The sequence below is a fragment of the Diprion similis genome, chromosome 8 (genome assembly GCF_021155765.1).
Source record: "Diprion similis isolate iyDipSimi1 chromosome 8, iyDipSimi1.1, whole genome shotgun sequence".
Classification (NCBI taxonomy): domain Eukaryota; kingdom Metazoa; phylum Arthropoda; class Insecta; order Hymenoptera; family Diprionidae; genus Diprion; species Diprion similis.
In genome coordinates, this window is record NC_060112.1 from 24503496 (window position 1) to 24529566 (window position 26071).

General features: G+C 35.7%; 1 protein-coding gene across 4 annotated transcripts in view; it reads right to left on the reverse strand.

The window, feature by feature from the left end:
- Positions 1-26071, reverse strand: part of LOC124409755 (growth factor receptor-bound protein 14-like) — a 288180-nt gene that overhangs the window by 104508 nt on the left and 157601 nt on the right. For all 4 annotated transcript variants that reach the window (XM_046887582.1, XM_046887583.1, XM_046887581.1 and 1 more), the window contains 2 exons: positions 22768-22803; positions 17056-17091 (listed from right to left, as the gene is read on the reverse strand). In XM_046887582.1, the coding sequence (XP_046743538.1) occupies positions 17056-17091; positions 22768-22803 (72 nt within the window). The remainder of the gene's footprint in view (positions 1-17055; positions 17092-22767; positions 22804-26071) is intronic.

Below are 26071 nucleotides of genomic sequence, written 5' to 3' on the forward strand. Positions count from 1 at the left end.
ATCCCGTACGAAGGAAAATCGACTGGAAGTCGCGTGTAAGGAAAGATTAAAGGAAAAAGAGAGAGAGAGAGAGAAAGAAAAAAAAAAAAAAAGAATAGAAGAAGAGAGACAAAACGACGATTAACAAAGAATATAATCAAGCAGCTGCTGCGGCCGCTAGTCTCGATTCGACATCAAAAGGATTTTTCGAATTGAAGTAGTAACCTTAAAAGCTGCACGTGTAAAAATAAAACACATTGTACATACGATATACAATGAGCAGAATGCGATTATTATTACTCCTTTCTTTCACTTAATCACATATTTTCGTTTCGGTTTATCATTTGTTTATTCATTCCTTTCTATCTCACCGATGATCCTCAATTGCACCTCAATTGTTAAGATTGCAATTCTTCGTTGTTGTTTTTTTTTTTCTTTCTCTTCTCTTATCTTAATTCTTCTTCAAAGTTGTTGAAATGTTCAAGCTCTACTTACGAGAGATGTAAAGAAAAATATTACAAGCTTTATTTTGTTTTTGTAGAAATAATGAATAAGAATGAATGTATTCATATTTGTAGCTAAGGTTTTGAATTTCCGCGCGGTTTTCCGATGACGTCACTAAGCACTGGCCAATCAGGCGAGACGGTGATCAACGGTTCTCAACGCATATCGCGTCGTTGTTTTTCTTTTCTTTTCTTTTCTTCTCATTGCTTTCGATGATTTGATTTTCATCCGCGATAAGAAAATCTACACAACCTGTACTTATCAAAGTAAAACAAATTGCGCTGAAGAGCGGAGGTAATCAATTCAACTTTATTGTAAGGAATAAATTTATACCCACCGACTTGTACTTATTGTTACAAGACTTAACGTACCGTGCATTGTAGTTCATTATTTATCTAAGTATGTATCTAATTACATCGAGTCGTTACATGCGTACCATAAATCTTTTAATTACCACATAATTATAGATATGATAGAAGAAGAGCGAAGAGAAAAGAAACTGGCGTAACGCGGGTGGCCCAAATGAGGAATAATAGAGGCATTGTTTGCTTTCATCAATGTCAGGCATTATTATACATATTACACGTTATATATGCGTGTGTGTATATATATATATATTAGAAATAAATTTACAAAGAAATAATGTCAAATTTTCGTTAATTAAGGCAGAAGTGAATTAAAACAACATTTCCTACAACAACAAGATGACACTGATTCTAAAAAATCAGTGTATAACACGTCGGTTACTAATGGAACAAATGTAGAAGAGTATCAAAATAATTATGCCTGCACGTGAGTATTTGTAAGTAACACGTCGTGCGTCGTGGAAAGCGTGTCTCGGAAAAAAAAAAAAAAAACAAAACAAAAAAAAAACTAGATCGTATTAAATTATTTTTTTAAGGGTTTATATACGGTTAAAATTTTGAAAAAAATCAATTTTTTTCTCTATTTTATTTTTTGTAATGTACGTAAATATATTTAAGTAGACACACAGAGAAAATTTCTTGTCAATCCGCCAAATATTAACAACTTGAAAATGTTAAAATACAGTTAAAAGTTACCATAATATGTGTAAAAAAATTTATTTTAATAAATTGAAAGGTGAAAATTCTTGAAAAATCGTTTTTTCTCGACCTCCTGTATCCTGTATATATATAACCCCTTAAAATTTATTCTGAAAACTGGTCAAACTCAATACACGTGTAATTTAGTTCCGTAATTTCGATGAAATTATCTCGGAAAAAAATATAGAAAAAAAATCGGGCTGTCAGCGAAGCGGCGAAAGATTGCTTCGGCCACTCGGAGGATTTATATATTACGGTTAGAGAGATGAGAGATAGTTATCGGAGTTTCGCGTATTATACCTATTATTACGAGCGGATGAAGAACCTGTAATAATAACTCGGTGGGCATCTCCTCTGTCTGTTCGCAGATCGAGTTTGTATATCGCGAGTCGCTGCTGCTGCTGATGCTGCTGATGCTGATGATACGGATCTTCGAGCTACAGCGGAATGATGATGGGAGAAAAAATCTCACTTACTCATGGTCAGTTGGCGCTGCTTGACGAGTTGGCCTCGATCAATTCACTCTGATTTCGCTGGTTCTTCTCGCCATCTTTTTACCCTCGCGCTTGATTTTATCGATCGAAAAAAATGAATAGTAGAAAAAATTGTTATAACAATAATAAGTATTATTTAAAAATTTATTTATTTTCTCTTTGTGTTCATGCTTTTGTTGTTCTTTTTCTTTTTTTTTGATTGGAGACAATTTTGGGCTTTGGGAATTTCACACCGTGTCTAATTTCTCGAGAACTATAGGATTCAAAAAGTTTACAAGCTCTGCAGGGTTGGCAAATTTGTGTTTGTAAAACAGGGTCGTATTGTTTGTTTTTAGAAGCTGAACTGCACTCTGCAGTAAAAGCTTTCGCTCCGTTTCCAAAAACGAGAGGAGAGATTTTGAGAGGAATAGTAAATACGGGATTGCGGTTTGTTGTTTCTACAAAGTAAACGATTTTAGAAGATTATTACGTGTAAGGTTATTGCCTGATATAAATAGATCGATAAAATCAACATCAATTTCGACAGTAATAATATCGATCTGGAAAAATGTTTTAACACGAAGTGGCAAAAATTTTATTTATTTACCAAGTTTCTTATTTATTACGAAAATAAGAAACAAAACAAATAACGAAACTTGACCAAAACAGGTCGAAACCAATTTGGAATTAAAAATAAATAAATACAAATCGTCGTAATGGAGAAAAAATTTCCACACATAACAAGTGTGAGAAATGTTTTTTCTGAAGGGATGTGAAAATGTTGAAAAGAAAATGCACACGAAATTGCGGGGAAGATAGTGTTTTTTTTTCCCCTCTTTCTCTCTCTCTCTTTTTCTCTTCCTTTTATCGAAGTTCATTCAACGCGAGTATAAAATTTCCTCTTCTATTATACTTGCGAGTAATTTGAGGCTGGTTTTGGCGACACTAAAAGCAGAGGTTACGCACGCTCGGAAAACCCAAACCTTTTGGCGAACTGCCCGCGAGCTTAAACGCGTTCTACTGATCCAGATTGAGACTCATTCCCCTTGTTTTTCCCCGAACGAGCGGGAGTCTCGATAATCTCGCGAAAGGGTGAAACAACGGGAAAATAAACAGCCCTTATCCTGAAATCTCTCCATCGGTGACGCAGCCCGTTTCAGGGGGAAATCACCTTAAAGCTCGGAGTTTGAGGAAAGGGAGAAGGACACAAAATAAGAAGAAGATGAAGAAGAAGGAGAAAAAGAAGAACAGCTGACAGTGAGAAGTGGAAAAATCGGTAGAAGATCGAAAGGTCGATATCGATTTTTTGATGATGCGAGGCTTCAATTCGTGTAGAATTTGAATATGTTGAGGGTGGAAATTTCTGTTATGTATAGAAAAGGCGAAATGTATTATAAAAAAAAAAAAAAATGAAAAAAGAGTAAACGAAAATACAGAATTGCCTATATTTCGATATTTTTTTACATTTATACATTTCTACCGAGTATTCTTTATTTTCCCTTCCCCTAATTTTCAATTTTCTAAGTTTTAATTTTTGGTATATTTTTTTAAAATTCTATGAAGTAGTTTTTGCGTGTTCGAAAATTCGATATTCTGTAATCGGTTTTTTTTTTTTTTTTTTTGATTTCTATCTTTTTAGCTTCGTATACCTTTTCGATACTCGAGACTTTTCAAATTTTCAAAATCTACCAAATCAATTATCACACGTTTGAGTTCTATATACCAATTGAATATCCAATCTCTTTGAAAATTTAGTATTTATTTTCCTCTACATTTAAAATAATTTTTATTTTACTTTAAATTACTTTTTAACCCCGTAATTAATCTCTTCCTCCCCCTCGCTCGTGACCAATTTACTATTATACTAGCGAGTAAAAAACTGGGATTAAAAAATTCCAAACGTTCATCGAGCCGTATAAATGGTAATTTTGAACGTCGGTTCGGTTAAACTTTTGCATCCGAATTAAATTTCGCGTTTTCATAGCGAATCCGTAAAAGCCGCCGCTGCATTCATGCGTTTATAACACTAATCGTATGTACGTATCGCGTGTACTTAAGCTATTTCCGCACTCGACCCAGATATTACACCGAACGAACATGTACGATATATAACTGCACACATGCCCACACCTACGAGTACCTCGTTTCTGATCGTGAGCTGTTATGTTAAGCAAGAAACGCCGCCGACGGATAATATAATCCAATAAAATCTCATCGCCAACAAGCAAGTGTGTAATCAAATTTTCACGGAATGGCCGCTAAAATGCGATGTGTGTAATACGTGTATATTTATATCTTTCTGGGCCTTTGCTTCATATCCGCCATAATGTTTTCGGATAATCAGAGAATTCTGAAATTTCGTCGTTAGAAATCTAGTCGAGTCTTATATTAATAATAAATGATAAATTTGAAAATTAAGCAGGTATAATTGAAAGAAGAAGAACAAAAAAAAAAAAAAAAAACAATTATATTCGTACGCGTGCGATCTTGAAATTAAAAAATTCTACAAATTTCCGGAAATTATTGCCAAACGGAAATGAATCAAAAGTCAGGAACGCGTAGTTGTAATTCTTTACCGCAGCAGCAAATTCTCGAGGCAAAATCCTTAAAATTACTCGTACAGATGTAAGCATCATGAATTTCTGACTTGGATTTCAAAGACTATAAACAACTATACGACTTAAATCCTGATTGATATTTATTTCATTTTAAGAGTATGATTTTTTTTAGAGAATCTTAGACAAAAAGAAAAAAGAAAAAAAAAAACGACTCAATATAAAAGAGGAGGGAAAGAGAAGAAAAAATAAATAAAAATCAAAAGACAGAGGAACTTGCATCAAGTAATCGTAAACCGTTTGTGATAGATTTTTGATTGAAATTCTGATTGAAAACTAGCCGTAATACAAAAAACGTTTTTTTTTTGTTTTTAGCAAATTTCGATTCAGTTACTTCCCCCCAAAAAAAAAACCAACTGATCAAAATCAAACGAATAAAAAAATTTCTAACCGAGTTCCAAGTTTTTTATAGATCGTACCTTTTTGTAAACCGTTTATAAAAATATTTATAAAATTGGCCACCTTGTTTTTTAAAGTTATATATTTCTCAACGTGAATTTTTCCTTTTTTCGTCAATTTGCCGCAGTGTTTCGCGGTGCGATTAATTACCTACCCAGGTATTGAATGTCAAGTTGATTTTTGACGTCAATTCCCGCGGAAAAGTATTTTCATATTAAAAACAAAAAATTAATATACAAGAAGGGGAAAATTTACTGAGGAATTCAATTTGGAATGAATTTGAATGTACGATACTCGCTAAATTCTGTGAAGTAAAATCGATCCTGGAAACTCGACTTAACTCTCGGAGGAAAAACCGAGTCACCGATTGTCACTCACGAGTCATATTTTACTTTATAAAATTTATCGAGCTTGCTGATTTTCTAAATATTTTGTCAAATATTTTATTCGATTTATTGATTTTTTTTTCATATTTTCATTCGTTAAATTTTTATTCTAGTCTTCCTAGAAAATTTTTAGTTACCAATTTTCTAGGGAGTTTTTTTTTTTTTTTTGTTTTTTTTTTTTCTATACGCAACGTTGTTCGTTCCATGATGAAAAATTGAAAATATTCAAGTAAAAAGTATTTTTGATCTTAGATTTATTTTTTTTACCGTCTGATTTTTGTTTTTTGAATCGTTATAAAATTAAAAAAAAAAAAATCGGTGTCCGAGAGAAAATGAAATCTAGTTTTATAAGGAAAACAAAAAATAATTTTCAAAATCTGCCGGCACCCTTTAACAGTGAGACAAAGCATTGAAACTTAAAAATCTTTTTTTTCTTTTTTCAACGACCAACCGACACTCGATAAATTATACAGTAAATATAACGCGTTTGAAGATCTTTTGGAAAAATTCAAAAACCTAAAGGGTGTTCAATTATTTTTACCCCTGCTGCTGCTGCTGCTGCGTGCGATGTCACAATACGACAGACGGGAATAATAATATGCAGATTATATGATTGCTTGCATCGCAGTTGCAGCAGGTAAGGAGGGGTGGTCGTATAAAATATAATACGGAGTGGCTTTTCACCCTCACCCTTCGGGCATAATTCACTTGACACGTCGAGGCGGAATCGCCGTTGTAAATTGCCCTTAATTATCGCCAGCCACGCCGCTTCTAACGCATGCGGCATGCGAACTCCCAGCAAGCACCCTGCACTAAAATTCTACGGCTATTCGTCCCGTTTTTCGGTTTCGTCGCACCTGCGACTTGCCGGTCAATCTTCCTCGCCTCCCCATCGTGGAACGAAATTTTTTGAAAACGTGGATCGGACGAGGCGGGGTTTAAAATTCCGAATTTCTGAAAGCGCTAAATTGCCAAGTTTTTGGTGGCGAAACTTTAAGCGAAGTAAATGAAACACCAAGGAAACGTTAAAGTTTCGAATGGTTTCGAAATTCGAGGCTCAAAGTTCGTTTGAAAAAATTTCGAGAAATGAGAAGTTAAAAAAAAAAAAAAAAATAACTTCCACATCGAAATTCCGAATGATCGAAGATTTTCAGTTCCGTGAATTTCTGGCTTGATCAAATTTAAACTAAGTATGCTGGTGTGATAGTATGATGAGAAATTTTTTTTATATTCTGATACCGATTTTTCAAAATAAGATATTCAACAAATATTCTTTTACGAGGATTTCTTATTTGCTGTGTTATAAAAAAATTCTCGGATAGCTGCTTGGAAAGAAAAAAAAAAAAAAAAAATCGTACCCAAAAATTCTTATCGATTTACACGTGAAAATTTCTTTTTCCTTCCACCTCTCTCTCATCTTGCTAAAATTACACAGTGCACAAGACTTTGATCTAGTTCTTTTGATTAGTTATACACGTAGCGTTGAATTTCGGTTGAAAAACGTGGATAGCGTTAGGAAGGGGGGGGAGAAAAAAGGAAATAGATAAAAAAAAAAAAAAAAAAAAAAAAAAATAGTCGGTGCCCGAAGTGAGGAGAAATAGTAGATAAAAAATTGAAAGACAAGATCGAGAGGGAGAGGAAAAAAAAAAAAAAGTTCTAGCCGTTCTCTGAAACGTCGAACAACCAGCTGTTCGACAAAAATGTAACCTTCTTCCTCCCTCTTCCCTTTCTCTCTCTCTCTCTCTCTCTTTCTCACTCTTTCTCTACGTATCTTCTAGGGTTTGGATCACATTCGAAGCAGGTTTTTAAATACCGGGAATTTTCGCGTGGTTCTTTTGTTTCTCTATCGTCGCCAACTCGACTCCAAAGCCTGATTTTGCCTGGCTGCCATATGCCGATCGTTAGAACGAAGCGTCGAAAAGCCTGCCGGCGAAACGGATTGTGCAACCAACGTGATAAATGTACAACTATATATATATATATATATATATATATATATACATACGTATAATAACTCTGGACATTATACTTTCAGATTACTTCGTCACTTGTTCAATATTTCTTTCTTTTCTATTTTTTCTGTTTTTTTTTTTTTTGTTTTCTTCTTCATCTTCTTTTCCTTTTTAACCAACTTCTTCCTTTGCTTTTTTCGGGTCGCCCCCGGTCTGCTCTTTCGAATGATTACGCGGGGACCAAAAGATTGAAGAATTAAATATCCCGTTTGCAATACGTTATGCATACACATGTATATGGGGGATTCCAAGTGAAATCGAGGAGTTATTTCCCCGCAGATTATCAGATTCTTGGATAAATTTTTTTTGTCGCTTGGATTGATTCCACTTCAAAGAAATCCTAATTATTTTTCAAGAATTTTCTCGCTACTCCTTCCGGTTGGCGCGACGATCGTTTTTGTGTAAAAAAGGGATAACACAAAAAAAAAAAAAAAAAAAAAAAAAAATCACCATTATTTTCAATTTTGCATTTTTTTTGGAACGAAGACGATTTTTTTTTTTTTAAGGGAACGCTTCAACGAAGTTTAAGCAAAATTTTTCGTTTGACGTGATGATACTTCGGACTGTTCGATAAATTTTCACGAATAAAACTATTTTCTTGTCACTCCGGTGTTTGATATGAAAATATAAAATAAAAAAATGCAGAAACAAAAACAAAGCTGTAATAATAGAAAAATTTATCTTCTAAAATAATTTAGTATTTACTATGAAAATAAAAAAAATAAAAAAATAATTGAATATTTACATCTATATCAAATTTAATGACGTAGAAGTTTTTTCCTTATTTTAAAATCTATCGATACTGTACGTAACAACAGATGAAAAGAACTTTTCAAGGAACGTCAATTTCAAAGAAACGATTTAAAGAAACTTGGTATAAAAAAAATAACGAAAAAAATACGATAAATTTAAATTAAATAGGAAAATACTTGTTGGTTTCATAAGGTAAAATTACAAAAAAAAAAAAAAAAAAAGAAAAGGTCAAACTTTCGCTCAACTTCTCATTAAAGTTTAAAATTTACGTCATCCAGGGATCTTAGAATCAGCGGCAGCAGCAACAGCAGCAGCTTTAGAATGAAAGGCGTGTATTAACTAGGCGAGTCTAGTCAAGTCGAGTCGAGTGAACTCCATAAATTCTATCCAGTTTGACAATGGCGAAGAAGTTTTGACGGTTGACAGCTGTCACGTCTGAAATGCTAATTCCTTCACGGAGATTTGCCATCCCGCGGATGAAAGAGGAAAGGTAAGGTAGGTAAGCCGATATATCAGCACCCAACTTCGCGTACGTATAAAACACTTTGCTGATTCATGATCCATGATCTGAATATGTATATCGGTAAACGGAGACGGACGTGGCGAGGAAATTTCTCAAATTTATTATACATTCGGACGCCTACTTTTATTCTATTATACCTATTACACTATATATATATATATATATATCTCGACGTAATCGAACAGGTGTTTTTCTCATCTGTCAAATATCTGTACGGATTCGTTTTTTTGTTTTTTAAATCTTCTCAAGATTCTAAAGCCCAAAAACGGAACGTGAAATCGTCGCGAGCTTCTCGAAACAATTTTTTATATTTAGTTTTTTGTTGTTTTTTTTTTTTTTTTTTTTTTGAGTTCATCGAGAATTCAAGATACATGTTCACGCCGATGGAAGGAGAGAGAGAAAAAAACAACGAAAGAGTAAGCATTTTCGTTTTTTTCAGAATTCAAATTTTCGTATCAGTGATTTCGAAATGGAAGTAACTCCTGCATTATAAACGGTATTAATTAACTGTCATTCAATAATGTAATTAGTAGAATTAACACGATTTGACGAATCATTCGAATGAAATATTGCTCTTCATTGAATGATACATCAATTAATATTTCGTTAATTGACGGACACCGATGAGGTTCATACCATGTTGATAAATATTCTTAGCACCTATTTTATATCCACTTTTTGTATATTTAGAGAACTTTTTAACATATTTCTTTATGCTTTTTCGATATTTCTGATAGTATATTCATAGGTTTTTAATACTCGAGAGTCATTATTGCGATATAATGTGAATTATTATCGTTGGAAATAAATTGGTTGACAAAAATCGTGGAAATTGAAGGAATGATTAATTTCCGAGAAAGTTAACCGCCTACACGTGTGCATATTTTACATAAATTACAAGTTTTTGGAGTCACTGATTACGAATCCGAAATTGTATTTTCAAAGTTCTGGATGGCTGCTCAAATATAGCGGACGAAAATTTCAAATTCGATTGAATCCGGAGAAAAAACTCTGATCAGTGGTTTCAGGGATCGCTGATTACAAATCTGAAATTTCAGTATTGCGAATCTAATCAGCGACCCCGAAAAGTCCTGAAAAAAGTTTTTTGACCGTATTCGATGAAATTTGAAATTTTCGTCCGCGCCATATCAGATCCGCGATTTTGAATGTTCAAAATCTGATTTCAGATTTCTACTTAGCAAGCCAAAAACCGTAGAATACTATCTGGTTACAAAAATTGCCTCAGAATCACCAACTAATTGCATAAATTGAAATAAAAATAATCATTTCTCTGCGAGGGGAAAAAATGAAGAGGAGAAATAAACGATAACTAACGAGCAAAAATTTTTTCCTTTCTCTCTCTCTCCTTAAATTAAATTATAAAATATATCGCCGGATATTCGTTTCGTATTTCAAAAGTGCGTGCATAAAGAGTTAGAAAGACAGACGGACGAAGGCATTATAGGAGTAACAGATAGGCGGGTAGATTACGTTTAATTATATTTTCTAACGAAAGCCCCGCGCAGCATGCGAGGGAAAACGGTGAATGAATGGTCGGTAGATTACAAGATTATACAGGTTAAAATATGTTCCTCATACAGTGATTGTGTGTGTGTGTAACGTATTGCATTATATACATGCTCCTGTACGAAGGGGTTGTCTTCTGTTGGAAAATTATTCAAAAACGAAAAACCAAATAACCGGAAATCGTGTAATCTTGGCCCCCCTTCGTTTTTTTCTTACTTTTTTTATTTATTTTTTTTTTTTAGTTATCCACCTCCTGAAAGTTTTTACTTCGCACCGAAGTTCTGCTCTATCAGGGTGTCCAGTTGTTCGTGAAAACGTAATTTCCTGAGAATTTCAAGTTTTTTAGACAAGGATCATTATTTATCCAGTTAGTTCTCATGTAAACAATCCATGAAAAATACAACAGTTATCCGAACAAGAATGTTTTATATTTGACTAGCGCACAGCTCATTGTGAGGCGGATTTGTAAGAATTTGTTAGCACGTACAATTTTTAAGAAATCAGTGCTTGGTTCATAAGCATTGCCTGAAAGTTGAAAGTAAAAATTTTTTCTTCTCACCAAATGGCTAAACTTTTATTAACCTAGGATGAAAATTATTATATTCCAGATACGACATGAAATTCCCTGAGATTTCCAGGTTTTTTCCAGGGGATATAAAATTCCCTGAGAATTTCCTGATTCCATAATTTCCATGAATACTGAACACCCTGTATATAGTCGTCGAATTTTCGAAAATCGTTCTTGGCAACAAGGTGAAAAAATTTCCGCCTGCAAAATGTTTCTTTGAAGTTGAAATATTTCGAATGGAGTAAAAAAAGAAGAAAAATCGCAATTCAAACCAGCGATTTGTTTCTCCGTCGGTTTAAATGTTCCACAATTTATTCACGAAGGAATTTAAGGAACGTTGAAAAGAGACAAGGATGGTTAACAAAATACCTGCACATTTTACACTACGGACGGGAAATTTATGAGATCAATTAAACAATGTGTGAATCTTCGAGGAAAGATTAAACAAGATCATTCCTTTGCAATATCAGAATTGTATAATTGCTAATTCAATTTCTATAACAAATTGCATCAACTCTGCTGACTTTAAGGATGCATAGGACGTATATTCGAGTCAAAAATTGTATATAGTCAAAAACAAAATCAAACGAAAGTTAAACAGGGCAACCGAAACCGAAGCTGATCAAATTGAAAATGATTCAAGACATTCTCTGTGGTCTAAAAAAAAAAAAAGAAAAAAAGAAAGAAGAACATGTTTCAATACCGTAAATCTCAATTATAAACACTTTGTTATTAACAACGTCAGAAAAGTCACGTTATTCTACTACATTTTCAACAGAAAAAAAAACAAAAAAAAAAATCCCCAACAGTTCGTCTGTATTTATTGAAAAATAAGAAATTTTATTAGTAAATAAATTCCTTGTCAGTCGTGCAGGACAGAATCTTTCTTGAGTTCGTCACTTCTTGAAGAGAGAAAAAAAAAAAAAAAAAATCCGACATTCCGATGGAGAATTCATTTACGAATAAAATAATCTATTTCTAATTAGACTTTATGAAATTTTTCGGTAAAAAAAATAGTAAAATTATGAGATCTCTACGACGTAGTTAAAACAATAAAGTATTTACGAGTCGAATTTCGGTGTTTCAAGATTTTCTCATCAGTCGTAAAAAATTTAATGTTAAAATGCAACTAGATTAGCCTCAGCGAAGCTTATTATCAGTAAGCAATTTATTTAACCTCTGTTTCATGACCACTTTCAGATTCACCACTTTTTCAACCTGACTGTACACCCCGTGATGTCCTTAATCCGGCAACCTTGATTCGCACATCGCACATCGTCAAATAATGCATGCAGGATGCCTACAAAAATTCGCGAGTGGTATCTCAAAAGCGTAGGAGAGAACAAAGCAACGGAGAGAGAGAGAGAGAGAGAGAGAGAGAGAGAGAGAGAGAGAAAAAAAAAAAGAAAAATGAAGAAGGAGAAGGAGTGGAAAAAAGACAAGAAACAAAAAACAAAAAACACCCGGAGAGAGTAAAAAAGGAGGTAGAAAGGCTAAATTGAGTGGCGTTAAGTCGTACATCAGCAGCAGCGCAGTACCGAAGTGACGTGGGCGTTAGGAATGTTCTTTAAATAATTTATATTTCTCTCTCTCTCTCTCTCTTTTCTCTCTTTTCTATCTTTCTCTCTCTTTGGAAACCTGCAGCAGCCATTGTGACTCGAGAATTAGAGGCTCGCTGAGCCAGGTCAACGGAAAGGAAGAAAAGAAGGGAAGGTATAAAGAAAAGGGAATAAGAAAAAATAAGAAAAGCCTTTTCTCCTTGATGAAATTGCCACTTTCCCGCCGACGAGCACGTATGCCTGCCTGCCTGCCTGCCTGCCTGCACATTCGGCCAGTGGCTGGGCGTGTAAATCTTTAAAATCCGCTCCCCGAATACCCCGAAAGAGAGGAACGAATGTAAAAAATTCATTCACACCCCCGGCTGCACATTTTCAGCGTCAAACGCGAAGTTTTTTCCATTTATTTTTTATTTTTTTTTTTTATTTTTTTTTGTTTCCGTCTTTCCACACAGAAATATAACGAAACAATGAATACTTTTGATCGATTTCATTGCGCGATAGTTCTGCATGATTCGGTATTTATATAATTATTATGTTATTGAGCAGCAAATATGTGTAAGAAAAATTTTTTAAATTTGATATAATACTGGAATCACTTTGAAATTGTTGAAAATTTGGTAGATTCGTTCGAATTCTGCATATTTCAGGTAAGCACGTTTCATTATCGAGACTATTCTTTAGAAATTCATTGAGATATTTTATTTTCATCATGTTGGCATCGTTGAATATTTAATTTTTATAACATTGAACCGATAATTGATAATGATCAACAAATGGCAGTACGGAATCGACTATGGAATGACATGGAAAATAATTTTTTGAATAAAAACGAGCCATTGTGAAGTGTGAAATCGAATGAATCTACTAATATCTTTTTGACGTCGATTTTAAATCATCGATATCTAAACTTTTGTTATAATTTAATTTCTATTTTTTTTTTTTTTTTTGTAACGACACATTCGCAGCTTACGAAGACAAAAATTTGATGAATACTTAATAAAAAAAAAAGCCCGTAATCAAAGAATATATATAAGAACTGTCAACTCTAAGGCAAATAATCCCCTTAATACTGCACCCCGGAGTTTACTGTAAGAAAAATAAGTTGATACGATTCTCGACGCAGAAACAGAATAAAAAAAAAAAAAAAAAAAAAAAAAAAAAAAAAAAAAAAAAAAAAACTCTTGAGGAATGCAAAAGGAGAAAATAAGCGACATTTCTTTCGCTATGTGAACATGCCGCAGGAATTTTCGTGGACATACGTTATGCTCTCGTGGTTAAAGAAATTCTAATTATACCATTACGTGGCAAAAAAACATTTTGCGGCCGAGCAATGATTTAAATTCGTTCAAACGAACGAACGAAAAGAGAGTAAAAACAGGAAGAAGTTTAAGACAGGAGCGGCAGACAAAATCTAAACACCGTTCAAGAGGGGGTCAACTTTTGCACAAACAGTACAAACAAAACTTTCCTCTTCATTTTCAATTCGTTTTTTTTTTTTTCTCTCTCTTTTGTTTACTTCAATTGTTTATTTTTTAATATATTTTTAAAGAGAAATGCAAGATCAAAAATCGATCAACGATGCTCGATAACTACAGAATGTAAAACTAGTCAAATTTGACGTTCCAAACTCCCCAAGTTTGACGATTTGTTTTTTTTTTCTTTTTTTTTTTCAGTAAAACCTACTTTTTGCAAAGTGTATTTGGAAAAAATTCTTGTTCCGGGAAAAAAACCGGCAACGAGTCGATCTATAGTTTTTCGTAAACAGCTGAACATGGCATAAAGCTTGGAAAAAAACGAGGGAACAAAACGCTATGAGCGGGTGTGATTCGACTCTCTCTCTCTCTCTCTCCTTCTCTCTCAATCTCTCTATCTCTCTCGGCATCCCCGTCTCATCAATTCTATTTTTTCCCCATCTCACGTGTTCGTTCACCGACGCTCGTCAAGCGAGGCGTGACGTGGCGGTGCGTTGACACGTTGAAAATTTATTTGCGGACATTCGCAGGGTCGCTCAAATCCTCGACACGGCAGCAGCAACAGCAGCAGCAGCAGCAGCTGAGAGGTGAAAAGGGGGGAGGAAGTGGCATAAGGGAAAAAAAAAAAAAAAAAAAAAAAAAAAAAGAAAAAGAAAAAGCCCAAAATATACATTATATGTACATCTCGCCTTGACCGTCCGAAAAAAATCGGAGTTCCGTTCTCTTTCTCTCTTTTTCTCTCTCTCTCGACAAAAGTGCACCGCAAACTTGCAATAAGAAACTGGTTGCGGAGGTCAGAAATTCCAAGTTCACCGAACCCCGTCACATCACGGTCATTACAATGATTGCGCTGTGAATAGGAGAAGCCGTCGCTGCCGGTCCGAGATTTCTTCTTCTTTTCTTCTTCTTTTCTTCTTATTATTATTCATAAAATATTTTTTTTTTCTCCCTTCATTTTTATTCGGTAAGCCGCACCAATTGCTTGTTAAAAATTAAATAAATCGGCAACTGGTTTGATTATATATACGCAATAGCGATTCGTTCGGAGCGAGAAGACGGTTCGAACGGTTGATAAAAAACAAAAAAAAAAAAAAAAAAAAGAAACATACGAAAATTAACCATGCAGCGGAAATATATTCAGATTACATCAGAATAATTCTACAGGTAAATTCACCTGTACGATTATTCATTTCGGATCAATTATTATTTTATCACATATCGTACGTTTCACTGCAGTCGTTGAATCTGATTGTTTTTTCGTTTTTTTTTTTTTTTTGGTCAATTTTGTCGATTATCACATTGTGGTTGAAATTTTTCAGCAATTATTATCAATTCAAGTCTATTCAAGTCAAAATTCATTCGATTCGAGTTGAAAAACTCGGCCACTTTTGAAAAGACGGAAATGGATGATAAAAAAAAAAAAAAATGATAATAATAATAATAAATTCGTCTGCAGGGAAGGAAGGAAGGAAGCGTCCCGGTGCCACGTGATCTGGATTGAGAGAGGAGGAGAGAGGGAGACGGGGATTGGGGGTTGGGGAAAAATCTGTAAGGGCTCTCAAATGAACTCCGAGGGCTGACGTGACGCGGCAAGCTGAAACCGGGTGACGAAGGGGGATGAGGGCGGAAACGTGTTTGCCGAAGCGTGACCTCTCCTCTGGAACAACTGTTGCTACCCGGTTGTTATATCCGAATAACCCCGTGGATGGAAAGAGCTAGCGAGGAAAATATCGAAAGGAATAAGAGGTGAACGCTAAAAAGAGAGAGAAAAAAAAAAAAAAATAATGAATGAATGAAAATTGGCGAAATTGGTGAGGGAGGGAGAGACGGTATGATAAAGAGAAAGAGAATCTGAGGGAAAAAAAAGTGATAAGTAGGTATTTTAAATATAGATTGAAATCTAACGATAAGCGGTATAAAAAAAAAAAAAAAGAAAACTAGGATAAATAATAAGTTACAAGATTTCAAGGGCAGGTATTCATATTCGTAAACGAAACTTCGTTGCGAATCGGCTGCTGTTTTTTCAAGGTGTTTAGAAATTATAAAATCTTCATTTCAAGTTTTTGCTGATACCTTGAATTTGTGCGAATGGTATATATAAAATGGTTGACACTTGGGATGAGAAGAAAGTGGCGCAGAGTTGAACTTAAATTTCATTACGTTTTGAGAAAGTATAAATTTCGCGACAACTCCAATCTCTAAGGCCTCGCTTTTGTTGTCGGAGAGAAAAAGAGGCGGGAGAATCCGTTAATTGGTGGTACCAAAGCTCGTGCAGAAATTGCAAAAGACAATTTTCTTCCAGACCAGATGAAGAAGCCGAGTTTCGTTGAAAATTGAATAAAAGACACTTCACTGAGAAAATCTAATTGCAAAATCTTTTTATGCGAAATATTATACGAAATACTGGCAACAAGTCATACGAAAGTCTGCGAGTTGCAAGTCACGACCTTTCAGACTTCTTCATTTGCAAAAAAATGCCAAAAAAAAAAAAAATTAATAGATAAAATATGAATCCATGAAAATTCAGCAATTAGCCTCAAAGAACTTCCGAACAATATCATTTTGGGAATAGATTTTGTACAAAGATTCTTTCTTCCTTATTCGATAATCTGGAGACCATACTTGGTGTTTTTGGTTTTTTTTTTTTCAAATCCACGTACCCATTTATTGAAAAATCATTCGTTTTCAAAACAATTTCATAGACCTGAATGAACGCGTAGTTTCGATGTTTAATTAAGCCACATATTAATTGTTTGTGTAAAAGCAATTAAATTTTACTGATTTTGTGACGTAATATATTAATTTATGCAATTTTCAATCCGCGACGTATACCTAATTGTTTCGATTTTCGGCCAATCGAAGGAAAGTAAAACACGTGACCTGCTTATTTTTTATAATTTCTTGCCCTTGCTGTGTGTACGCAAGTATAAAAAACAATTTCTTCATACCAATAACTTTACGACGGTGTGATGAATGCAGAATGCGGTCTGGTATCTCTCGGATAAGCGAACGTCTGGTTACCCTGCCAGAGGCGGGGTAATGCATTTGACCGCGACATAAATTCATGGTAATATTTGAATAGCGATCGACGTCGCTTTTACGGGCGTTTGATCGGTGAAAATCATTTCACAGAAAACAAACGGATGTTTCTATGGAGGGTCAACGAGACGGTAAAATCATTCTGAAAACCATGCGAATTAAATGATAATGCTTCTACTCACCTTTGAGGGGGAGCGTCTGGGAGTTCCTTCGGAAGACTGAAACAGAAAGATCAGAGTACCGATTAGACAGTGTGTCAGATTATTAATTTGCCCATTCGTCGTCGGTATAAAGTACCCAAGTACCAAAGCTTATCGTCGCTGCACAGATCCTTGATTAAGAGGGTTACGAGGCCTGGAGTTAGGTCGAAATTGTGGCGACAGAAAAACATGACTAAAAAAAAAAGTGTTGAAGAAGTGCGACCGAAGCTTATATACAGAGACTTTCTTAGGTACGTCTGACTCGATCCACCGAGGGGGGATCCACTTGTTGGAATCGCAAACCAAATTCGACAGCAGTCATTTTAAGATCGCTTGAAATCACTTAAAATCACTCGAAGTCACGTGTAGTCGCTTGAAATAGCATGAAATCGTATGAGATCCTCGGGAATCACGTGAAATTGCTTGAAATATCATGAAATCGCATGCGGATTCACGTGTTGTCACGTGTCACGTGTAGTCACGCTCGACTAAATTAGTGATTAATAGCTACTCAATTTTGGCATTCAACAGAGACGCGACATACAAAAGCATAACTTTTTGACAGACTAAAAACTTTCAACGAATCTTTCTCATTTCTTCCCGAAACTTCAGGTTAAAAAAAATTAAACATGTACACATAATTGCTGTTGTTTGTGTAAAAGCAATTAAATTTTACTGATTTTGTGACGTAATATATTAATTTATGCAGTTTTCAATCCGTGACGTATACTTAATTGTTGCGATTTTTGGCCAATCGAAGGAAAGTAAAACACGCGACCAGATTTTTTTTTTTTTTTATTTCTTGCCTTTTGCTATGTGTACGCAAGTATAAAAAACAAATTTCTTCATACCGATATCGGTGATCATTCACCAAAACAGTGAATTTTTAACGAAGCTTTTCGTGAAATCTTTTTTTGCAACGTAACTTTGAAGGGAACGTGTAATCGACATTTGAAATAAAATTGGACTTTTGAAATGTGTATGACGTTAAAAATGTCATCTGGCTAAGCAGTTTGAAAACTGACGAGTTTGAAAGCGAGGAAAAAATCGAGGGAAACGAAAACTTGCTGGAAAGTTGAAACAATGCTGAAAGTGAAATTTGAAGTTTGAGTGTGAATTTTCAGTCGTGGTTTACAAATTTCTCCGAAGCATATATGTTCCGCTCCTGAATTATGGTGGAAAAGTGCAAAACAGCCGTTCTCATTTTCTCGCGATTTTGAAACTCAGTTTATATATCTAAATGGAAGAGAAAAACAAACAAAAAAAAAAACATTATTGAACAAACAGCAAAACTTTTGCTGTGAAATACGAACTCTGGACATGCAAAAAGTTCCCAAAACACATACGTTTGGGTATTTAAATTTTGACGGAGGCTTGATGATGAGTGAATTTGTGAAAGATAATATTGCAAAACAAATATACTAGATTTTTAATAATTTCGAAGCGATTTAAAACGGAGCATGATCGAGGTCAAAGCTTTCTGATTATTCTACTTTTCTATATTCATAGAAATCTTCGTGTGAGTTTGAGGATAAAATAATTTCATAAATCAGGGTGTTCAGTAATTTTTGAAAACGTAATTCCCTGAGAATTCTAAGTTTTCTAGACAAGAATCATTATTTATCCAGTTTGTTCTCGAATAAACAATAAATAAAGAATACAACAGTTATCCGAACAAGGATATTCCATATTTGACCAGAGCACAGTTCATTGTGAGGCGAATTTGTAAGAATTCGTTAGCACGTACAATTTTTAAGAAGTCAGTGCTTGGTTCATAAGCATTGCCTGAAAGTTGGAAGTAAAAATTTTTTCTTCTCACCAAATGGCTAAACTTTTATTAACCTAGGATGAAAATTATTATATTCCAGATACGACATGAAATTCCCTGAGATTTCCAAGTTTTTTCCAGGGGATATAAAATTCCCTGAGAATTTCCTGATTCCATAATTTCCATGAATACTGGACACCCTGTAAATACTCAATGTCTAAATATCCCATGATAAGATTAATAAAAAGTACTAATTTATTGTCCAAAAAAATCTCATTAATATAACAAAGCCAATGCACGATATAAGTGTTATTTCTCCAGGAATTTCGAAACGAATGAATGAATGGAAAAGGACGGAAAAACCCTCAGGAGTTTCACGATATCTTTATGGAAACGCCGACCTCGGCTATGTTTTCCTCCTATGGAATATGGTATACATATTGCATTACATATAAAGCCTTATTATTGGGTTCCGCGCGATTTCCTCTCGAATATCAAAATACGTCCGGTCTCAACGTTAGCCACTCGTAATTCTTCTCGTTTCTATATACATATATATACATTCCTGTTCCATGGACCCTGGATAATCGTGCGCATATAAAATAGGGAAATATTTATCGTCAAGATTGTTCGCGAAAAAATTCAACAAACCAGCAAATCTACTTCGAGAGATTTGCCATCGACGACGATTCAATAAAGCCGAAGGTCTCAAATTTTTTCTCCTCTTAAAAGAATGAAAGAAAAAAAAAAAAAAAAAAAATAATAATTTTCACCAATAACAAATTTCGTGTCAATTTTTTGATGACAAAAAATTTCTGTGTAAATTTGACTTCTGTACTGCAAGCACCTTTTCGTAGATTTTATTTTACTGTAAAAATTAACTTTTTTCCAAAAAAAAACTTTATTCAACGAACTTTTTGCTTTACAAGGTATCGCAACGTGCATTAAGGCACACAAGTTGTTGCGCGAAAATCCGAAGAAAAGAATTCGACCGTAAGGCCAAGGAGGAAATATCCCGCGGGACGTACGAAAGGCGGCATGTACAAGTCATGGATTATAAATGACAAGAAGTGGAAAAGAAAATTCGGAAGAGAAAGTAAAACGAACGAAAAGTGGAGAGAAGAAAAGATTAAAAAAAAAAAATAAAAAAAAAAAATAAAATAAAATAAAAAAACAAAAATGAGAGAAAGAAAGAAAAGGAAAACGTACAAATTTTTAATTAAATAGATATACGGTATGAATACACGCTCGCGTCCTGCCGATAAAATTATACCCACCTACCTCGTGTCATTCTTCTTATTATTATACTTGCGGAGATTCTGTATGGAAGCGGTTATACATATAATATGTATGTATAGACGACGACGGTTCCAACATTACGCGTAGTTGTTTAATCAATTCAATAACGAAGAAACGTCCCACGCAGCTCTTGTCGATATTATAACCCCGGGAATAATAGTATACTTATATATATTATATATATTATTATATACATACATATATATGTATATACATGTAAGATTTGAAAGAGTTTGTAATTGAAAATTATAATTTTTCTAACACATCGTTATTAATACCTGAAACAGGATTATCTGTGTAATAGATTATAACTTTGGATAAAGACTTGAATTGGCAAAAAAAAAAAAAAAAAGGAAATTAATTGAAAATCAAATAAAATCCGCATTAGAGATTTCGCGTCAAGTCTAATCTGATTTTTATAACTCGTTGTTACACTGATCCTCGATCGCAAATCGCCGTAGAAGAATAAAAAGAGGAATTTACATATTAAACAACAACAACAATAATAATAATAACAATAACAACAAACAAAATTCCGCGAGATATTTTTTTTTGTGGCGGATGTACGATTCGAGAGTGACGAATTCGCTGTAAACGTGGATTCAATTCACGCGGCGTGAATTTCAATTTATATTTGCCCAATACGTAATGATTTATGGATAATAACGTACAAATTTCGTTCAGATATCGCAATGGGCAATCATATTTCAACAAATCCACCTGTGGTGTGTATAATATGGAAAATTGAATTTTGGACTGTTTGATTAACCGGTAAACTTGAGAATGTCTATAAAAATCAAACACGAATCTGTATGTGTGCGAGCGCATTTGTGTGTATGTATGTGCAAGAAGAGCTGGCTGGAATTTGTTATCAAGCTTTCATCATCATTTTCTTCTCTTATTCGACAAAATCAAAAACGAAAAACAAAAAAAGAACAACGAGATAATTTAATGCGATATAAATTTACCGAAAATTTGGTGAAAAAACGCCGAAGCCAAAGAAAAAAAAAAAAAAAACAAACAAACAAACAAAAAAAAAAAAAACTACCGAAGAAATCTAAAGAGATATAAAAAAAAATTTGTAACGTCGAAGTCCGGTTCCAAATTTCAAGTCCCGCTTAGAACAGATGCGTGCAGGTGAATCGCTGACTGACCTCGAGGCGAAAATCGGAAATAGCCGTTGGCTGATCCATGGGTTTCTACGTCATTCAACCCGTTTCTCCTCCTATTCCTCGTCCTCCTCCTACTCCTACTTCTCGCGTACGCAGATATTGCAGCAACGCACCAAAACTCCGAAATTGCGCGGGTTGTTACGCATGTTACATCACATAATAATATCGCGCGTAATACGTCGTCTATCCTCCTCCTCTTCCTCCTCCTCCTGACTTGGACCATTGCCATAAAAAATAATATCAGACAAACTGGCGACAACTAAATTTCCATTCCCTTCAAACGTTCTCCTCCGACATAGGAGTGAAAAGAAAATAGGTAAAAAGTGAGAGAGAAAGAGAGAGAGAGAGGAAGGGAGAAATTTTATCGTCTTTTTAAAGTTACAATAAATAAAATGAGCATCTTTCGTTATAAGCGAAACAAAATGTTAAAGAGTTATCTGTTTAGTCTGATTATATGCGTATCGCGTCATCGATACTACTATACATTTTCTGGCAATTGCTAGATTATAAATAATTGTTTTTATCATTATTATTTCAAATCGAAAAAGATCTTGACATCAACTTACTGTGGCACCAACATTAAATTAAGCTGTATCCAAAAACAACGGGATCACATACTAAACTTGACTAATCATTTTTTCATTCCTAACCAGAGACGTAAACTTCTTATTATCAATCGATAAGTTTAAAAGATGTAAATAGTTAAAGACTCTGTACAATAACGAAAACTTAAAATTGTTTAACCGTTAAGCATTTACACATAGCGATAATCATTCTTCAATAGATCACCGAGTGAGATTTAATGACACTTGAATATTGAACGCAGGAGCGAAATGAACGGATGTCCACAAAAACTCGAGTTTTAGAAAAAATTTATGAGTGGAAGATCGAGTGCCTTTTTGGAGGGTAGGAATTTCATTCATTCCTCGGCATGAGGATCATGGAAAGCGTTCCACCGATTGGAACACATACGCAGCACGATTGAGGGAGCAGTTTGCGAATTACGAAGCATCGGCTTATTGGGATCTTAAGTTGAGTTAAGCGGGTCTCGGTGCACGTATAATACATTAGCGATTACCATAACGAAGCATTAAAGCGGATATTTACGGGTTTCCAAAGTCAAGGAGAGGATCGAGTGAGCGAGTAAAACCGCGCATCCGGAGCGCACGAGAGTCGTTTTATTGGGAACTTTACGACGGTGTGGTGAATGCAGAACGCGGTCTGGTATCTCTCGGATAAGCGAACGTCTAGTTACCCTGCCAGAGGCGGGGTAATGCATTTGACCGCGACATAAATTCATGGTAATATTTGAATAGCGATCGACGTCGTTTTTACGGGCGTTTGATCGGTGAAAATCATTTCACAGAAAACAAACGGACGTTTCTATGGAGGGTCAACGAGACGGTAAAATCATTCTGAAAACCATGCGAATTAAATGATAATGCTTCTACTCACCTTTGAGGGGGAGCGTCTGGGAGTTCCTTCGGAAGACTGAAACAGAAAGATCAGAGTACCGATTAGACAGTGTGTCAGATTATTAATTTGCCGATTCGTCGTCGGTATAAAGTACCCAAGTACCAAAGCTTATCGTCGCTGCACAGATCCTTGATTAAGAGGGTTACGAGGCCTGGAGTTAGGTCGAAATTGTGGCGACAGAAAAACATGACTAAAAAAAAGTGTTGAAGAAGTACGACCGAAGCTTATATGCAGAGAGTTTCTTAGGTACGTCTGACTCGATCCACCGAGGGGGGATCCACTTGTTGGAATCGCAAACCAAATTCGACAGCAGTCATTTTAAGATCGCTTGAAATCACTTAAAATCACTCGAAGTCACGTGTAGTCGCTTGAAATAGCATGAAATCGTATGAGATCCTCGGGAATCACGTGAAATCACTTGAAATATCATAAAATCACACATGTATTTACTTATTGAAATAGCAAACCACTTTGAAAAGCAGTTTAAAATTGCTTAAAATCACTTAAAATCACAAGTAATCGCGTGAAATTGCATGAAATGTCGTGTGCATTAATTTTTTTGAATCCCCAACCACTTTGTAAAGTAGTCACTTTAAAATCGCATGAAATTTCATGAAATCCTTTGAAATCGCTTGAAACCATTCCAATCCCTTGTCACCCTTGATCTACGAGTGAATTCACCCTGGAGATCAGTTCAGCGACACTCTGTGAACCTGTGTCCCATTATATCCAGTATCCAGCTGTCTTTGAGCTCGATCATGTTATCATTATCATCCAAGGGAGTCAGCGACTCTCCGCAAGGTGTAATAAACGCTTGTGATCTTTACGACCCGACTTCGATGGGCTTTGGCTTCGGTCTCGCAATGCACGGTCTGTCAACACAGGGAGTTGCGGACTACCGCTGGTTCACCGCACGATGGAACTAGGTATAATGAATCCTCCATGACTACCGGCAACGAGCGAATCGAGAGAGAGAGAGAGAGAGAGAGAGAGAAACGCTCCCTTGTTTACAGTTATTGCCCTTTAAAGCGTGTTTTCCAACCCCGCGGGACGTAGATAGCCATCGTTGGACAATTTAACGCCACGGTTGGCTACGAAGTTCCAACTTCAACAACATGGACTCTGAATAAACGAGCGAAAAAAGAAAATGGAGTGAAATAATTACTTACTCACAATTGGACCAAGCTGTCCGATGGTTCTCCGATAATACTTTATGGAGCTTAAGCTAACAGCCAAGTGCACCAAGCTTTTTTAACTATAGCTTGACAAAAGTACTGACTTTTCGTGTGACATGTAAAAATTTTCATCATCAATGTTGACTGTCTTATTTTCATTAGCGTTAGCATGTTTGTCTGCTAAGTCGATAAGCTACCAGTTTCATTTCAATATTTCAAAATCTTCTCAATTGTACAAGTGCTCGGTGAAACTCTTTCGAAACAATGACGGGGCCGCGTTAATGTTACTAACAATAAAAGATGAAGCATTATAGGCACAACATCGTCGAACCACCAACACTGGTAAGCAGTAAAAAACTCTGACAAATCGCAGTGTTCAGCCTTAGAAGTTTACTTTTCTCGATGAAAGCTGCTCTCTCGAGTTCAATGCCGCGAGACTGACGAGGGAGTAGAAACCCCCTTCATGATAATAGGGGTGTGATTTTGACAAGTAACGAGTCCGCACACGTGACGACAAAAGAAGGGTGTACCAATACAGAAAGAAGGAGGGAATCGGGAAATATTCTTATAAAAAGAGTGTCAAATTCGTGAAGTGAAACCACGGGTGGTTTTGACTAGCGGTAGAGTTACAGGGATGCGAAATGTTGGAAACCCTCACGCCCATCAAACCCATGTTTACCCGACGCCAGACCGCGACGGTCGGCGAGATGAAAGAAACAGCTGTTTTGGGGAGCTCGACCTCGCTGACCCTTTGGGGTCCGGGTGACCCGCTCGATTCCATCGGGACTTTTAAACTTGAGTCAACTGAATGAATGAATGAATGAATGAATGAATGACTGACTGGGTATAGTATACTATACTGCCAGGGATCCATCGACCATGGAGTAAAAATTTCCTGGTTCTCGTCGGAACCATTTAATCCTTGGAGAGGGGAACCAGCGTCCAACCGTCTTCGGCAGCTCCTACCCGCTCACCCTCGACAGATGCGTTGCATCGTCGTGACCTTCGTTGGCCAAACCTCATTCCTCCACCCTCGGCATTCGTCGAAACGCCAACTCACCCTCAGGTCTTTAAACGCTCTTGTCAGGTGGGTCGAGTTGGATTAGGTTAGGTTAGGTTCTGCGAAACAAACCCAGACAAGACGTTTCGTTCCAGTTCCATGGAGAACCAAATGGCCCAGAGGATATTCAGTGACATCATAGTGATGATCATGGTGACGACCAAAACTTCCAATTTTGCGACTACGAACATGCATGGTCTGATTAAACTGATTGCAACAAAGTAAAGCAGCAAACCAAATGGCTACATACTGGATTTTCTTTTCAAGTTCATCTTTACAAAATTTTGTATCCATGGATGCTACCTTTAACCTATTCAGTTCACATTCAATCTACATCTGAAATCCGACATTGTATGATTTTTAGACAGAATTCTTGAACTTTCGGTAAACTTTGCATTGTTTAAAAATTGGTATTCGTCTTCATCGAAGGACCTTTTGTAGTAAGATTGGATCAGAGGTGACGAATATGGCTACAATCGGAGTACCAAGTGCATCCACCCTTATACTGGATACATAAATACCCCGAAATCCCATGGAGACCATTAATCAGAATCGTGCCGTTTTCCTCGATCCTCGAAAACAGTCTCAGAAGATGGTTTCGAGCAGCAAATTTGTTTACATAGCTGCACCGGGTGGTCCGAGGTTTAATTTCGGAGTTTATGCAGCGCTGCCGTACATTACGGGTGGTCCATGAGAGCTTTGCATCATTTCAACAACGCGAGCTCGAGATGAACGATGATTCGCTAAATAGACCTTTACCATTATCATGGTTTAGAAGCATTACCGTCCGATTTCGCGCTTCAGGACGGACGGTGAAATCCATCAGGTAAACGGATGATCGTATCGAGCATCATCAAACGCGATCCCTCCGGCCTCAGTTATTATTCAGTTTGATCCAGAATCGGTCCAGGATGTTTAAACAGAGCCGCGACATCTGGCCAAGGCGTTTCGGCGGTTTTCACCAGATGCAATGGGTCGTCTTCGTCTGCCTTGTGGAAATATACAAAACGAGACGAACCGGCGACGTCGTCGAGATTTTTTTTTTTTT